The following is a 16,702-nucleotide window of genomic DNA, read 5'->3' as shown; positions in this document are numbered from 1 at the left end:
GCTTATCCAGAGTCGGGTTGCGGGGTTAGCAGCTGGATCGGTGAGGCCAAGACCTCCCTCTCCCCTGCCATATGGTCCAGCTCCTCAGGGGGGACCCCAAGGCGTTTCCAGGCAATAGTCTCTCCAGCATGTCAGGGGTCTTCCCAGTGGTCTTCTCCCAGATGGACATGCCCGGAATACCTCCCCCAGGAGGTGTCCAGGAGGCATCCTGACCAGGTGCCCGAGCCACCATATCTGGCTCCTCTCTATGTGGAGGAACAGCGGCTCTATCCCGAGCCCCCCCCCCCCCCCAAATGACCAAAATTCTTACCCTATCTCTGAGAGTGAGTCCGGCCGCCCTGCGGAGGAAGCTCATTTTAATCGCTTGTATTTGTGATCTCGTTCTCTTGGTTACCACCCACAGCTTGTGACCATAGGTGAGGGGGGGGGAAAGGTAGATTGACCCGTAGACCCTCTTCACCATGACAGACCGATACAGAGTCCACATTGCTGCAGACACTGCACTGATCTGCCAGTCTCTCTCTGAAGTCTCCCAGTAGAATGAGGGAGTTCCCGGTAGGAGCGCTGTCTAGCAGCCCCTCTAGGAGCCCCAAGAAGGATGGGTAAACTGAACTGTTGTTGGTTCCATAGCCACAAACAACAGTCAGAACCTGTCCCCCCACCCGAAGATGGAGGGAGGCTACCCTCTCAGCCACAGGGTTGAACCCCAACGTGAAGGCACCGAGATGGGTGGCAGTCATTGTGACATTCCATGTTCGAAGAGCCAGCTTTTGCAGCCATGGATCGGCTGGTTCCACCGTTCCGGCTACCACCCAGCTTAGACTGCACCCAACCCCCTTGGCCCTTCCCGTGGGTGGTGATTCTAGGGCACTAACTAGGTACTAACTAGTACTAACAAACCCATGCGGGCTGTGTCCGGCCAATTCCCATGGGTGAAGGCCCGGCCACCAGGCACTCACCACCGAGCCGCAAGTGTCCATTTGCAACATGAAGTATTTCTACAGATTTATTTTTTTGACTTTTAATCAAACACATACCTGAAGGGCTTTTTTTTCTGAACAGTGCCTGTAACAACCAGTGCCTGGTTAAAAAAATTAAAAAATGCAGTATCCTACCAGAAATAGTCATTGATCGCTTTCTTCATCTTTATCCCGTGCACTAAAACCCCAAAGTCGTCTTCTTCAGTGTCTGAGTTAAACGGCCTCAGACTTCCTCCATCACACACTCCTCTAGTCTCTCTTTGATTGCTGCTTTCAGTGTCACTTGTGAAAACCACACAAATGTGTTCAGCGGTGTCCATTTGTAATTTCATTAGTCCTATGTGATGGGGTTAAATATTTTTGTTTGATGAAGCTTGTTGGCAATTAAAAATCCATAAATTAGCTGCATCATTGTTTAAGCTACATTGCTCAAAGCGTGTGGAAAAAAATAGTGGCTAATAGTCCGGAATTTACAGTAGTTCTTTGTTCCGTTGTATTATTTTGTATTATATACAGTTAAGCACAGGTGGTCCTCATTAAATGACGGGGTTATGTTCCAAGTGGTCCGTCATTAAGTGATTTTGTTGTGAAGCGAAACACCGTTTCTTACCATTTTTGTGCTGGACTATTTTACCTTTCCTTTTCCTATAATGTTTATATTTGTATGAATATAGGCCAATTTTAAGCACGGGTAAGCACGTACAATACGTACTCACTCACAACTCTGCTGACAGTGTATGGCAACGCTTGTCGTAACTCCGAGTCGTCTTTAACCGAGTACGTCATTAAGTGAGGACCACCTATATGCATAATGTATAGTTAACATCTGCGACATTAACGTGCGCCTTTCTTTGTGGCTCTGCAGAGGCCTATGACAGGGAGTACCAGCAGGCCTTTGATCAGCTCAGTGAGGAGCAGCTCAAGTCTCTGCAGCAGATTGATCACTATCCCAGCCCCAACACGAAGCTGTGCCTTAAGAGCTTTGGCCCCCCATTCATCTAACCCTTGGTTCAGTCGTCGCCATCAGCTGAATAGAGAATAGAGGGAAGAGAGAAGCGTCAAGGAAAATCAAATTGCCCAGTTAGGAGTTACATACAATTTTGTGTTTAAACACTTCCAATCACCAAAATATGGTACTTCTACTATTTTTTCTGAAGACACCCTGCTTTTTTAAATTATATTTGTCACAGATTTTCCCAGCAGCCCCTGAAGGTGGAACTGTATCTGTAAACTGCTTGGAAATTAGTGAACTTTTGGGACTAGTAGGTGTGTTTCCCTACAGATGGTGTATAGAATGATAATTCACTGTACAGAATGTATCGACTGCCCTTAAACTGTAGGCATACTGAGTTTATCTGTGTGTGCGTGTGTTTGATCATGCAGTCTCTTCTCAATCTTGTAGCATTTTTGCTACTTTGCTCAAATCTGTCCTGAACCTAGATTGATTGTTCCTTTGTGCACTTTCTAAAAACAAACAAAAAAGCAAACAAACAGTAACTCAAGTCCATTTTGTACATATTTTTTACTCGGGGGAAGTAATATAGGGTTACCTATTTTTTTTAAGGCAACAAGTGTTGATGCCTTGACTGATTCATCCAAGTCTTAATACATGTTGCTGTCTGTTTTTTGATTGTAAATGTACAGGCTCAGTGTGGGGGCCCTCTGTTTCTGTGTAAATATATTTGCAGCACACGAAGATGGGAGAGGACAGAGGACAATCACTAATTATTGATCACTTAAATTTAGCCACAACATTCCATAGTCCTTGCGATCCCAACTAGTCTTAAAACTGCGCTGCTCTGCACCAGCACTCTGTGACATCTCTTGAAAGGAACTTTCTGGAAAACCTCCAAGTTTGCAATGATCTCTATGGTAAGGGTAAAAGATAAATATTCTCCTTTTCTCCATGATGCATTATGGAGCACAGAACACCTGCCCACTGCTTGTTAGCTTAGCACAAATGACCATTGCCTATGAGGTCAATAGCACAGCCTTATCAGAAGCCATGAAATTCCAACAATAATCCAGAATGTTCCTGTTTGCGCGTTGTAACTTTTGGCTATTACTGTTATGCAGTCAATGGTAATTCATGAGACCTTCATGTCAAAACCTTTGAGTGCAGTGATTGAACATCAGGAGAGGGATGATCTGAAAAAAAAAACTCTGCTAAATAGGATTTTGATTAAAAGAAGAGTGAAAATCATGCTAAAAGTAATAATATTAGATTTCATGATTTTGTAGTGAATATGACCAGACAAAAAAAAAACTCCCTTTGAAATCATTTTTTCAACGTAGTAATGGCTGCAGATGTTTTGAGGGAGGTATATATTTTATGAAATTAGACAGGCTCAGACTACCATTACCTTCGCTTAATCTAAGCATGGGGAGCCAGGATTTAATTTGTCTTACAGGGCATCTGTATTTTTTCTTATGATTGGGGTCATTGTAAATAGGCAAATTTCTTAAAACACTGAGATTTGATGGGGAGAGGTCATGAAAATAAATCTCTTCATTGGGATGTAGAAAGGTGCATCCTACTACTGAAAAACAGCCTTACCTATTCCTTAATGCTAAATGTCGGGAAAGATGAGCTGCAGCTCAACTTGTTTTTAAATATCAGCGTTCTAACTGTAACAAACTGTACATGTTCTGCTAATGTTCCTTATTGCCATGATAAATTAGTTCTATACTTCACATTTGGCTATTTCTTACTCACATAAACTCACATTGGAACGATAGCACAGTTTTAAATCTGATGTATTTCCAAGCAGGATTTTAAGGTTTACAAACATTAGCCTTAAATATTAGCAAAAAACACTGTTTTTGCTGTTAATGGATCTTTGGTTTTTCTGCTGATCATCATCAAGGCAGAAAAAGAACTGGCAACATTCCACCCTAAAAGCTAATTGTGCTGTGATAATCCAGTGGAAATGGCAGTTTTGTCAACCTGGGAGAATGACTTATAAAAAGGCGATCATATGAATGATTCAATTGCACTGCAGAACAAAACCTAACCAGGTGAAAATCAAATGACCTTGCCTCAAACTATTACCCTCAGCAAAAAAAAAATAATTTCTATTTATTTTTGTGATATTCACTTGTGGTTATCAGAAAGTGTGGTATTGTTGCATTTTAAGTACTAACAACCCCTTTTAATGTCTCATGGGACTCGGCCCTGCTCCGATTCTGTACATTTCATCTCCTTATAGCAGAGTTATATTAAGAGATCTCTTACCGTCCTGTGGAAAGGAAATGAATGTCTACACCCGAGTGTGCTGCAATAAATGAGTTTGCAACCTGATTAAAAGTCACTGTTTTTCCATTGTCACTTTGTTCCATGTCTTGAGTCAAGTATTGACCCTCATCCTTCCCTAGGATTGGTTAAATGTTGCAAATGACACCATGCTATTTCATGCAAGTTTGGTATCTACTTGCTTTTATGGAGGTTGTTTCTTTTTGATATTTAAAAATAGTGATTCGGGAGTTTGCTTGTTTGTGTTTTCGGTCATCAAAAAAAGAAACCAACTATGTATTGTCTATGGAGGTTCTCGGTCATCCAGGTCATGGTTACCTCTTGTCAAACTTTTTTTGTCAACTGGACTTTAATTTCTTCTCTAGAAGACATTTCACGTCATCCAAGAGGCTTCTTCAGTTCAAATGTACTGGTTGTGCCGAAGGCCCCCGCCTTTGTTCAGACATTTTTCCCGTTTTAACAAAAGGTGGCTTCTTTGACTCCTCTCTCGAACCATCTGTCTGTAGCTAGAATGTGGACATTGCTGTCTTCAAAAAAAATGACCCTTGTGCTTCAGGTGTAGGTGGACTGCGGAGTCCTTTCCTGAAGTGGTGGCTACCCTGTGTTGGATCATCCGTTTGTGTAGAGGTTGCTTTGTCCCCCCTAATGTAGATGTAATCACAATTGTCATTGCTGATGATAACATAAACCACATTCTCCAGTATTTGGTATCTGTTGAAAACCCTTCTGAGCTCTTCCCAAAATATCAGCAATGAATGGTATGACAATGATTTACATTTTATGTCCTGCTCTGTGTTCTCCTGTCTGGTGATTTGTTTTGGCAGTTTTGACCCAAATAGGGAAGCCACAAGATTTATGAGCCTTCCTAATATGTTGGACCTCAAGTTTTTTTTTCCTTTAGCAGTCAGTGGGGTGCTTTTGGCTTGGTAGAGTTCTGATAAGCCCAAGTTTGTGTAATCAGAATTCTTCACCTCCGAACTCCCAAAAGGTAATTCAAATTAAAGAAGCCTCTCAGGTGAAAGTGAAAAATCTCAAGGGTAGAAATTCAAGTTCAGTTGCCACAATTGTCTCTCCAATCTTACACCAGAATCACAGCTATGAGTGGAATCCCTTCATGAACAATACATGTATTGTTTTTCTGTGTATTTCTCAAACTGGTTTGTCTCCATCAAGATAAGGAAATACACATCCTTTCACTGAAAGGAGAGGTGTCCAACATGCAGGTCAGGTCACCGTGCAAGTTGTAAGAAGCGGCATGCAGTGAGGCTGTGACTCCTCTGGACTCAGATTTACAATTGTAAGAACTCAAACAAGTATCTTATTCCCTATTCAACAGGTGGCATGCATCTTGACAACTGCTAATGTTTCACATCCCATCAGTACCCCCCCTCTCTCTCTGACACACACACACACACACACATACACATACACATACACATACACATACACACACTAACATTTTTGGCCTGGAAAGAACATTCTTTTACAAAAGACAAAAGACAGTAGATGGAGCATATGTGTTACCCATCCTCCATGTGGTTTAAACAATTCCTACTCATTCTTAAGTATAAAGTGGCATACAACATAATTTCAAACAATTGAAATTGACCCTAATAAATTTGAGTTGTTTTTAAAACTTTAAACTTGTGCATTTTTTTAATTTTAATACAGATCATCGGAAGGATAACAAGAAAAATCATTTTTATGTTAAATACTTGATTTTTTTTTCAACTTAGTCTTGTCTCCTAGTTTTTCTAAAACTGAAAGACATTAGTGGTTCTATCTTTATTGTTAAACAAAGTCCAAGTGCCTATCCTTCACTAAAGGCAGCATATCTTTGTAATCATTATTGTATTTTATCTAAATGTATCTTATTTAATTTTCATTTTTTTAATTATTCTGTATCGCTCACAGGACGGCAGACATAAGCACCTGCTAGCTAACGTGCACCCCCCTCAGGTACGGCACAGTACAGCCGCCTCATCTGGTGTCTAAACTACGATTCATTGGCCGATCAGCGAGAATAATTCTTTAAAACACAAGAAAGATATTCCACAGGCTGTGGAAGGTCACATAATCTTTTTTCAAAAAAAAAATTTGGCAACATGCTAAGAAACAGAAATTAGCAGCACCGTGGAGCCTAGTTTGTGAAGGACTGCGTGTGCAGAGGTGAGGCACTGTCGCAAATTTTGATGGAAAATGTAAAAAAATAAACATATATATATATATATTGGAATCATGCACAAAATACATTTATAAAACAGATCAGTGGACAAATATTTATTTTGTATAATCATTATTTTATATTTTTCATGACATGCCTCCCCTGACCACCTATCACGGGCACAGGCTTAGGTTACCCCCCCCCCTTATAAAACCTACCTTAACTACTTGTTACATATTGTAGATGATGAATTTAACTGTACCGTCTGAAACTATTATATTTAAGGATGCATTAACACTAGCCACTGGAAAATTGTAAGTAAAAGCAAATATAAAAATATCCTTCAATAAAGCAAGTATGAATGAAAATGGTGCTGGGTTCGGCGGCAACTCCTTCTGGTGTCGGAACCGGGCCTTCATTTTTTTTAATCTTATTTTTAATTTTTAAGAAAATATGCATATGTACGAATAAACATGGCAAGGTCGGATCGAATGTCATTGAAACAACCGGGATGAGGAAGCAAAGGACATAAGGACATTCGTTCTGTATGTAATCAAAAGTTAACATTGTTAAAGGTTTGTGAGAAATGTTTAATGCTAGACGAAAAAGAAAGTAAAAGAAAATAATCAGATAAATAGATAAATAAAATAACATTTCTTTAACTTGGTGGTGAACAATAAATCTCAGATATCAAACTGTATTTTTTTTTTGTTTTGGGGTTTTTCCATAAGTTTTAAGGATTTTTTTATATAATTCAAAATCGCTTATAAAGAACGTAAAATTGGGGGAACACTTTTGCATTCTGTTTGCGTGAATGACAAACTTGGCCAGGCCTAAAATAACATTGACACATAGTTCATCTCTTTTGTTGCTTAAAAGTAAACCAAATGTCATGTTATCTCTTGAGAAGGAAACTGGTGACGATGGAAAATTGTCTTTAACACATTTTTAAGTTTTAGCCCAAAAGTCCTGCATTTTTTCGCATGGCCGGGCCTTAATTAATGGAACGTAATTGCACCTGTGCTCCCGCGCCCAACCCTGTCACGTGACAAGACATCGCGATGTTTGGGAACCCGGAACCGGTTAAACATCGCTCCGATTCAGGTGGCCTTTCGAAGCGGGACCTCCTCGGACAGACATGCCTCTGAGGCGGCAGAGGAACCCGGGAAGCGCCCAACACAAGGAGCAGCTGAGCAGAGAGATGCGGCACAGCAGGCTGGCCCTCTTCATCCAGCACTTTGAGAAGGAAGGTAGCTTTAGAAACACCTGCATGTCGAGCTCCTTACCTGGTCCCGCTTTTATGTCACCCCCCCAACCCCCCGCTTTTTTTTCCAATGATGCAGCACAAGAACGGATGAATGACATGCAGAACAAAATGGAGAATATGATCGCAACCGTGGACAAGGTGTTCAAAGTGGAGCTGATGAAGATGCCCCCATCTCTGCTAAGCACAAGAATAGGGGATTTGATAAGCGGTGAGCAACATTCTACGTTCACATTAATATGATAAATACGTTATAAGTAAATATTTATACATATATGTACTCCACCCCCCCACCGATCAACTGTTGACGTGCATAGAGGAGGATGTCCCCGCCAGCGAGGTGTCGATCGCCATGAGGGTTCGTCTTCAGTGAACGGTGCGTTTGCTGCCCTCCAGTGGCCATTTATTCAAAAATGCTGAACTTTTGCAGAAGGAGTCCCTGGAGATGCACCAGCCGCTCAGAAGGGTAACCGGTAAATCAGGTGATAGCACGGAATCAAAAGTTAACTTTGACTGCAATGTCAAACTCCAACTGATCTCACCTTTTTCTTTTAATGTGAGAAAAGGAAAATCATGTGACTCTGCAGTGGTTTCGATGAATTCAGCCCAGAAATCTTCAACAAAGAAATCCAAGGTAGGTCCAGTTTGTGCACTTTGGGTATATACTGTGTAAAATTGGCAATAATGCATGATTTTAAACACACACACAATGGTCTGAATTTTAATGTAAGCTATTCACATTACCCCAATGGACTGGCGACCGATCCAGGGTAAACCCTGGGTTTCGGCCAGTGACCGCTGGGATAGACTCCAGTGTCCCTGTGACCCCAAGTGCAGGATACAAGGTATTTAATGAACAGATGAATATTCAAATGTAGCCTTCTTTTTCGTTGCAGGGGGGAAGGGGAGCTAAGAAGACTGGAGCATTAGTCGGCAGTAACAGCACTGGAAATATTAGGTAGCATTGCAGTACAACATATAGCAATTGGTGTTTTGCTTGCCTCTATTTGCCACTGTTGCTGGTTCCAACAGGGGGTCTTCAGTCACAGTCAAAAGAACCCTCAGCCGAACAGTGAAGACTAGTGATGATGCTACAGAGGTCAAACCGAAGCTCAGGTTAGTCGATGCCCTCTGAACTAAAAAGCCCGGGGAAAATTGCTGAAATGACCTGTGAGTGATGCTGCTGCTGCTGCACCAGGTCTGTTGTCTCTGCTGGGGATCTGCACTGTTTAGTGGCTGGATCCGCTGCTCACATCACTGTCACCACTGCGAATGGGCAGGTACCTGATCAACCCATCAATCAATGGTCCTTGAAAGAAATCTATTTCAAATGAAAAACAGATATGAACCAAATGGAGGCTTGGGGGAAATAACATTTCAACTCTGGCTAAATAGAGAATATGTTACTTTCCCTTTAAGCATAAAGGAATGGCATTTGGTCAGTGTTGTGAAATCACTGTATGTTGAAATCTCAATTTTAAGGTAGCTTTTTCATGCTTTAATATATTACGTAACTTCTAATCAATGCTATTCAAAGAATATTTAATTTTCTGTGTGTAATTCTGATCAAGGCTACCAGGGATTCAGTGAGCTTTTGCTTGCAGTGGGGAAGGGTGGAGAGGGATTTCCATTAGCTGGAGGACCTGCTGAAGCAGAACATGGAATTACTCTTGAAATAGTTTTTGCAGGAAGTGTAATATCTAAGAACCAACGAAGACCAGATAACATTGAATTTCACAGGTTGTGACACGCTTGTTTTTATGGAAGTTGTTTCTCTGGTCTCAGACAGTCTGCTTTTCAGAGGAAACAAAGGATGACATTAATTTGGACCTGCTGGATGATGTAGCCTGGTGCCAAATTCAGAGGCTCTCGGTAAAACAGCTGATTTTAGAGTTTTACTGGCACCATCAATTCAGCACTTTACAGAATTATCTCAGGCAGCTGGTAACCTCCTGAAATTGCATTTTCAGAGGCTGATGGATTATTTGTCGGTGCAAAGCCGATGCCAAAGGTGAACACCCGGCTTTCCAGTGTAGTCTGGGGTTTCTCATGCTTCATAAATGTACATGCGTTGTTTTTTTAAAATAATAAAGCTAATTTGTATTGTTCTTCCATGTCTATTCTCTTGACTGAGCTTTCATGCTGAGAGTCACCATTTGGGCAATAACTGTACTTTTATTTGGAACAGTTTGTATTTTGGTGAACCAAGTGTTTAAGCTTGGGGCATGTTTAGCTTCGAGTGAAATGCAAATCTAATTGAGACTTGAAGGAAAAAATACTTTATGGATTTTCTGCTCAGAATGAAAAAGAAACATGTAACTCCAAAGAAATGACTCGATGTAACCAGAGGATTTTTCACATTAGCAAGCAAATATCTTGATTTCACTTCTGTAAGCTTTAATATGAGCTACAAAGATGCAACTAAAAACAATGGTCACATATTTTTCAAGCAAGTTAAAAAATTTTTTTACCAGAATTTTGCAACTGATATTTTGCTACAAAGCACTTGCATTAATTGAAATGGACAACATGAAGCTGGAATGGATCTATTGTGGATGAGGAGGCAGTGAATCCATCTCCACCATCATGGGACCCTCTTGCTCCAGCTTGGAGGTTGAGTGCGAGGGGGTGTCTGGGGTCATTGTGATTTCAGGAGCCATCCGTGGGTAGAATGGCCCGACGAGCCAGTTGAGTGGCGTGTTGTTGACCATATAATCCATAATGTTGTCCAGGGAGTTCTTACTTCTTGCCAGCTGGATCTTGCTGTTTGTCAGGACACTGTCGGGCAGATCTGCAAGCACATTGGCATGCCTGAAGCTGGTATAGAGTTGTGTGGCAGAGCTGCCCAGGGAGAACACCTCCTGCTGGACATGGTTGGGGAGGCCCTGCAGGCTGGAGACGAGGAACAGGGAAGTGGTCTGCAGTTGTTGGGTGAGGTTACGAGCCAGGGCCAAAGTTTGTGACTCAATGACCTGGTTAAAGGGAGAGAGGTTTAAATCATGACTGACTGGATTAATGGCACCTTTTGTGTGATCAATCAACGCTGACTGGACAGGTGCATTTTGCTTCTGGTCTCTGTTCTGACCTCTGCCTTGTGACTGTTGTCCGGGTTTGTAACACCAGATGTCCACACTACCAAGGAGTTCAGCTTTTGGTTCACCAACTGATTTGCCCCGTCAATATTTCTTCTGCCAAAAGAAATCTACAAATAAGCAGTTTAAAATCAGTTAAGAGTCTTAACCAGTATTCAGAGCCCCCTTTATCAAAAGAAATGTATGTTAGCTTGATTCATTGCCGTAAATATATATTCAGTAACTGTATGTTATCCGTGTTGCCTCTGTCCCAGGTCATGAAGATGAAAATGTTAATATCTGAAGTAAAGTTCAGACTGATGACCAGGCAATCTCTTGGCAATTTTTTGGACTATCTTTTGTGAAAAAAAAAATCATTTTCTTTTATATATATTTCTCACTGAATTTTAAAGTAATGTCTCCAAAAAACTAGGGAATTCATGAGTTTTAGATTATTTTCATATCAATTTAAATTCTATTTCCATATCAATATCAAGGTGACTGCCACTTTACTAATTACACTTTTTCATGACTTGAAAATTATTTGCGGGAGAAATTGGTGTGCCAATTGGGAAGAATAAGTCAAAATTGTCAGGTTTGAACAGATAACGATCCATGTCAGAGTGTGTATGTGTAGTCAAAGTTAGATATGGATAAATAATCCTCAATGTGATATCACAGACAATATGATAAACCTGTATATACTGTATTTCCAAGCCTGAAGTTGAAAGGAATCACAAGACTCACCATGTCCACAGTGGAGTTTAGCTCAGAAATGTATCCAAGACTCCGCTGCTTGGCCTCACTTATTTTGGTCAAGGCCCTGCTGGATGCTCGCTGTCGTAGCTTGGAGGACAAACAACCCAAACGCACATAGTAGCTCTGCTCCTTCCTGTCAAATCCTGTCACTGCTTTGGCCTCCAGCTCTGTCACAAGGGAAGGAAACATGAAATCAATTGAAAGATAAGGGGCAACACTCATGAGAGATGTAAATTTAACTTTTCTTTTCAGGAGTGCTTTGATTCCAAATTCTGACACCAGCACAAAGCAGCAAGATAAGCTAAGACAAAGAACAGTACATTGCTTAGCCAGTTTAAGTATGCCTCGCTTGTAATTAAGTGTCAGGACGGAAAAAAAACATGAGGAATGCAGTTGTTCACAAGTCAGCCCCTGAAATCAGATCTGTTTAAACTTATAGTGGACTGGATTGTGTAAGACACGGTTCACTCTCAACAACTCTGCAAATGACAGGGAAAAACACACAACCAACGCAGGTTTGGATTTTCAGCAGAGCATAATCCAATAATTCCTGTTTTCCAGGAAACTGGACCAAATCTAGGCTTAGCAACATTCTCCAGCAGCTTGACCATTAAAATGGTTTGCTATGGAAGTTTAACTTCCGTGGCTGCATTTCTCACTACATACTTCATGTGAAGAGTATAGATAATAATGGAGGACAAACAATCTAAAACAAAAAATAATGTTAGAAGCCAGTCAAAAGATTACATAATTCATTTATCATTTGATCTTCATATAGCATTGATCTTTTATGTTTGTACATCTCAGCTCCACTTTGGCAAAACATATAGATCATCCTCAGTTAGGGTTGTTTTCGGTAGTTTGTATTGTAATTAGGTACAGCAAAGATATTTTAAATTGTCCAAACAACATTTTGGTTTGTTACAAAATCAATTGGGCCTCTGGGTGGCACCGTTTCTTCATCCTCTCATGACCAGAGGAGTGGGAGCCAACTATGGGAGATGCTGTAAGATTACTTTTTAACTGGATGAACAGAAACTTAACCAGATTCAAATGTGGTGCAATGAACTGAAAGCTGGAGTAAAAGTTTTGAGTATCCACACAACATTTATAACGCTTCTAAACAAAAAGGTCTGGTGGGAGAGGTGACCAGCTCTTCTGTGAACCCAGAGAGACAATTAACACCACGACAGAAAAATGTGTTGCGAGATGTCACAATAATATGCTGCAAAGAAAATATTGTGTGTTGCTGGATCTTTTTAGAGTATGATAATGGAAAAGAAACAGTATCTCAAACCCAAGTAATCATTTTCAAAATGACTGTCGGAAAAAATACCATTCCATAGTCACGAAGTTGGGATTTGTGGCTTTTGAGAAAAAAATCCTTTGGTGATTAGAATTGGTCATAATGTCCTTGTAAACCAGATCACTTGTTTGTTCCAGACCTGTTGCTGATTTTCTTAAGGGGTGGGACTTTATAACAACATTTTAGCACACAACAGCAAAAAAAGTCTGTCTCCAGGTTACTCTAGTCTCTAGTTTACTAATTTCAGTTTTATATTTTCATGTCACAGTTTTCCATACTGAATGAAAACATGTTTTTTTGTTAAAGTTAGGCGATGTTTCTTTTAAATCAGTGCTATCTCTGGGGCAATAGACAAACTTGCTGTTGTGATGAAACATACCCAGCTCATCTTCAGTGAGTGGCAGGTACCGCTCCACCAGGTGTTCTGAGGTGGCGAGGGCCGTATCCATTCCGCAGCTCACCAGTCGGGCCACGCGGCTCTCCAGCACCGTACTGACACTTCCACTGACCACAGCCTTTGTCTTAACCATCCCATCCTGCACCTTCCCCCGCGTCTTTTCCACCACGCTGCTCAAAGTGTCAGAGACACTGTCCTTTGCACCAGAAACCCTGTCGGTCACCACGCCCCTGGCACTGGAAACAATCTGGGTAGAGACAAAATTGACAGAAAAGTGAACATAGCTTTCCTGCGAACTATTCCAAGGCTGAATCAGTTCATTCACGGAACAGGCCTGAGAACAAAGGTCATTTTTGAGTGATAAGCTTGGGCATTTTGCAACACAAAAAACACTACCTGCTTGGAGGGTTGGCGAAGAATTGGCAAGGATTTCTCAATCCTATCCAGGCCTTTACAGGCCAGGTCGTTGGCAATGGCAACTGCGAGTGAGAAAAGAGTAAAGACATTTAGAAAAGGACAGATAGAAAACAAGAATCAAGAGTTAATTTAAGATGACTAGATCAAAATGTTCTTTTAGACGAAAGAACTGAACATTTAGGCTGCCTTGAGGATTTCAAGCTAATTTGTGGTTTATTATGGACAAACGTGAAAAACTAAGAAAGATCTGAATGAGTCATAGCAGTTCCGCCCCAAACTTCTAAAAGAAAATGAACAGCACTGTACTCGGAAGATCATTTTCAATCAGTATGATAACATCTGCCAGGGCCAGGAATAAAGATACAAATATACAAAAATAACTAAATATACTTTAGTTCTTCCCAAAGTAGCATTTATATTCTATTGAATGAATTAAATCTGACCACCATAATTTATCTGTCATTAAATAATTTTTAATTGCACATGCATTATTCCAAATTTTCTGGCACGTCCTGTTTTGGGAACAAATACCAAAATATTTGACACTAAGTAATCAGCTAAATGCTGATTAGGTCATTGTACCTCCCCAAAATATCAAAACCAATCAATTTAATAGACATACTAAGGGGAATCATTATAAGCAAAATAGCAATAAAATATTCTGAAATATAAAGATATTTCAGAATCAAAAAGAAAAGACACTGATCTCTGTTGGGTGTCATTCAACATTATAACGATCAATAAATACAGACTTATTGAACAGCGGCTTTATGCTTTGTACTGTTGACTGCTGTGTTCACATGTAGACGACAGGCTCTTACTCTGTGGCTCCAGCTTGTCAATGATGGGTGAGGCGGTAGTGTAGGCCACCGAGGTGAGAGTCCAGACTCCCTGCTCGGCCGCCTCACACACAGATTTGATGTAAGGGTGAGTGCTTTTGGTGTTTGAGTACACACTTGACACCAAGTCATAGGTGGAGCTGACCAGTGGAAGGCTGGTCACCCTCGCCACCGCATTCTGGAGACAATTAAAAATTGATAAATAAATTAAACTGGCAGTACTCATATTTGCTATTTTAAGCTTCGTTTACTGTGCACAAATGTAAACTTGCACTAACGCACCTCTCACTTCATTCCTTGCTTTATCTAGTTTCTTAAATTCTAAATAAAAAAAGTCATACATGGCGGACAGAGGTAAACATTGTCCAATATAAAATGATATACATTGAGCAGTGATAAATGGACCCAGTGAATTAGTAGTTTTGTTAATCATGTACTAAACAATAGTATTTGATCATGGCTTCACTTTATACTAACAGAAATGTTGTACAATTTGACACTGGTTTTTACTTTTAATATGAACGTCACCTATAAAATAACGCATTTTGATATGATTCTTCTGATTGTTGTGTACTAAAGATTGGAAAACAATAATATTGTACTTTTGTATATTATATCGCACTGCTATAAATATTCATCCCGTTTCTAAAATTGGCTCTACTTTGATTAAAATACAAAGCCGTGCACAGTTGATTGATAAAACACATAATATACCATCTTGAGTGTTTTTAGGTTTGATATTTGGTGTTCAGTTTATTTGCAACTTTACAATTCAGTGCTTCAACTTGTAGTTCATTGTGATAATAATACGATATCTCTGAATTTACTTCAGTAAAGGAATTTAGTACTTTACACACAATATCAACAAACGCTGGATAAACAAAAACAAACCAACCTGCTTCGAGCTAACTGTTGACGCAACCATGTTTGCTGAACCAACCTGTAAATGACAAACATTTTATTTCATCTTCAAACGAAAGTAACTCGTATACCTCTACCCTTGAAAAACCCGAAAACACATTGCAGTAATTCCATGTTATATTACTCTAATTCAATATCACGAGATACAAAATTTTCACGAAGCCGCAACCGAACTGTGAAGTTAACAAACCGTCGGTCAGTGAACTCACCGGACCCTGCGAACTTCGTTCAATCGGAAGTCAATGCGCACGAACTGTATTTATACCAAGGAATTATCGCGAGAAGTCGAACTGTAGTTTGACGCGAAGTGACGAATGAAGGGCAAAGGTAAAGGGAGGAAAAGTATGTGTCCGGAAAATTCCGGTATAATGAGCCGTAACAGTGACTGAGCAATGACAAAACGAAAGTCATGAGATAGTGGCGTCACTGGAGGATTGCCTAGAGAAGATCATCTTGGGCTCTCGGACCAAAAACATGCTCAGGCTTTTGGGTGTGAAGAAAAAATAGAGGGGTGTATTATAATATCAAGAGGGTTCTGGAACAAAAATTAGCATGGCAATGCGTTCCACTGTACACTTGGTGTTCTTGTCTGAGCGCCATCAACGGAAACATTATATAACAGAATTCATATGACACCATAGTATATGTGTAATTAAAGTAATTTGGAGCCTAAGGGAAAATGGCATCAAGGTCCAACTCAAAATGAGTGTGATAGTAAAAATATAAATACACAGTATGTTCCCAATAACTCCAAATTTAGCCTATTTTCATTTGTTAATAAGGCCATATCTAGAGCTGAATAAATAAAGTTAAAAAAAAAATCATAGGGACTTTTGGGACACTTTGACTCACTTCTTATTCATCAGAAAGAATCGTATCCATCGTCAGGCCTCTGTCCTCTTACTAACTTTATCCTCCTTTCACAACTGGAAGCAGTCTGGATTGAAGGACAACAAACACCAAGTCAACAAACAGTCCTCAACCCTTGCAGTTTGAACCTAAATTAAAATGCCATGTCCATTATTTGGACACAGTTTGGCTTCAGTAAGGATGACAGAGAATATAAAGAACTCAAACACGTAAACACTGCAGAAAGAAAGCATTGAAACCGTATGAGATTATTAATCCTTCATTAATCGTAATCAAGGTGAAACTTATAAATAATCCTGGTATTGATTTGATGTCATATGTCCCAGCCATAACTGAAAAAAAGGTTGTTTTCGCTGCGTATTATTCTGCTGATTATTTTCTCCATCAATCACTTGACTGTTTTACCGATGACTTGAAAAAACATGCCCGTATATTGCGATATGACATAACTGATGTCTGAA

General features: G+C 40.2%; 3 protein-coding genes across 10 annotated transcripts in view; 2 read left to right on the top strand and 1 right to left on the bottom strand.

The window, feature by feature from the left end:
* The window catches only part of dennd4c (DENN/MADD domain containing 4C), a 35,594-nt gene extending 31,303 nt beyond the window's left edge, over window positions 1–4,291 (top strand). For both annotated transcript variants that reach the window (XM_086166500.1, XM_086166499.1), the window contains one exon: window positions 1,846–4,291. In XM_086166500.1, coding sequence (XP_086022626.1) covers window positions 1,846–1,982 — 137 coding nt within the window. In that variant the 3' untranslated portion in view covers window positions 1,983–4,291. The remainder of the gene's footprint in view (window positions 1–1,845) is intronic.
* A 3,205-nt stretch (window positions 4,292–7,496) lies between these two features.
* cdca9 (cell division cycle associated 9) lies at window positions 7,497–10,528 on the top strand. Of its 7 annotated transcripts, XM_086166076.1 has the most exons (9): window positions 7,497–7,647; window positions 7,741–7,872; window positions 7,979–8,019; window positions 8,092–8,295; window positions 8,558–8,619; window positions 8,694–8,777; window positions 8,860–8,941; window positions 9,447–9,533; window positions 9,632–10,522. In XM_086166076.1, the coding sequence occupies exons 1-9, from the start codon at window positions 7,536–7,538 to the stop codon at window positions 9,674–9,676; spliced, it is 849 nt and encodes a 282-aa protein (XP_086022202.1). In that variant the 5' UTR covers window positions 7,497–7,535; the 3' UTR covers window positions 9,677–10,522. The 7 variants fall into 7 exon arrangements, with proteins under 7 accessions (XP_086022202.1, XP_086022199.1, XP_086022200.1 ...); XM_086166073.1 differs by having other exon boundaries at window positions 9,447–10,528; XM_086166074.1 differs by having other exon boundaries at window positions 7,497–7,872; window positions 7,979–8,001; window positions 8,092–8,143; window positions 8,228–8,295; window positions 9,447–10,528.
* On the bottom strand, window positions 10,013–15,695 carry plin2 (perilipin 2). The gene is made up of 8 exons (XM_086166069.1): window positions 15,581–15,695; window positions 15,346–15,390; window positions 14,433–14,628; window positions 13,591–13,673; window positions 13,177–13,441; window positions 11,480–11,658; window positions 10,747–10,863; window positions 10,013–10,633 (listed from the first exon to the last, which is right to left on the bottom strand). The coding sequence occupies exons 2-8, from the start codon at window positions 15,373–15,375 to the stop codon at window positions 10,208–10,210; spliced, it is 1,296 nt and encodes a 431-aa protein (XP_086022195.1). The 5' UTR covers window positions 15,376–15,390; window positions 15,581–15,695; the 3' UTR covers window positions 10,013–10,207.
* Between the last annotated feature and the right edge of the window lie 1,007 nt (window positions 15,696–16,702).

Source organism: Fistularia commersonii, chromosome 19, assembly GCF_037954325.1.
Source record: "Fistularia commersonii isolate RoL2024-O1a breed Wild chromosome 19, RoL_Fcom_v1.0, whole genome shotgun sequence".
NCBI lineage: Eukaryota > Metazoa > Chordata > Actinopteri > Syngnathiformes > Fistulariidae > Fistularia > Fistularia commersonii.
This window is presented reverse-complemented; position numbering and strand designations above follow the sequence as displayed.

What these genes read in the sequence shown, in the direction of transcription:
- plin2 (XM_086166069.1), bottom strand. Translation starts at nt 15,375, where the DNA reads ATGGTTGCGTCAACAGTTAGCTCGAAGCAG. An exon ending in TGACAAGCTGGAGCCACAGA is followed by an intron (nt 13,674 to 14,432) that starts GTAAGAGCCTGT and finishes TCTCACTCGCAG; the next exon opens with TTGCCATTGCCAACGACCTG. An exon ending in ACAACAGTCACAAGGCAGAG is followed by an intron (nt 10,634 to 10,746) that starts GTCAGAACAGAG and finishes CCCTTTAACCAG; the next exon opens with GTCATTGAGTCACAAACTTT.
- cdca9 (XM_086166070.1), top strand. Translation starts at nt 7,536, where the DNA reads ATGCCTCTGAGGCGGCAGAGGAACCCGGGAAGCGCCCAACACAAGGAG. An exon ending in AATAGGGGATTTGATAAGCG is followed by an intron (nt 7,873 to 7,978) that starts GTGAGCAACATT and finishes TGACGTGCATAG; the next exon opens with AGGAGGATGTCCCCGCCAGC. An exon ending in TCACCACTGCGAATGGGCAG is followed by an intron (nt 8,942 to 9,446) that starts GTACCTGATCAA and finishes CTCTGGTCTCAG; the next exon opens with ACAGTCTGCTTTTCAGAGGA.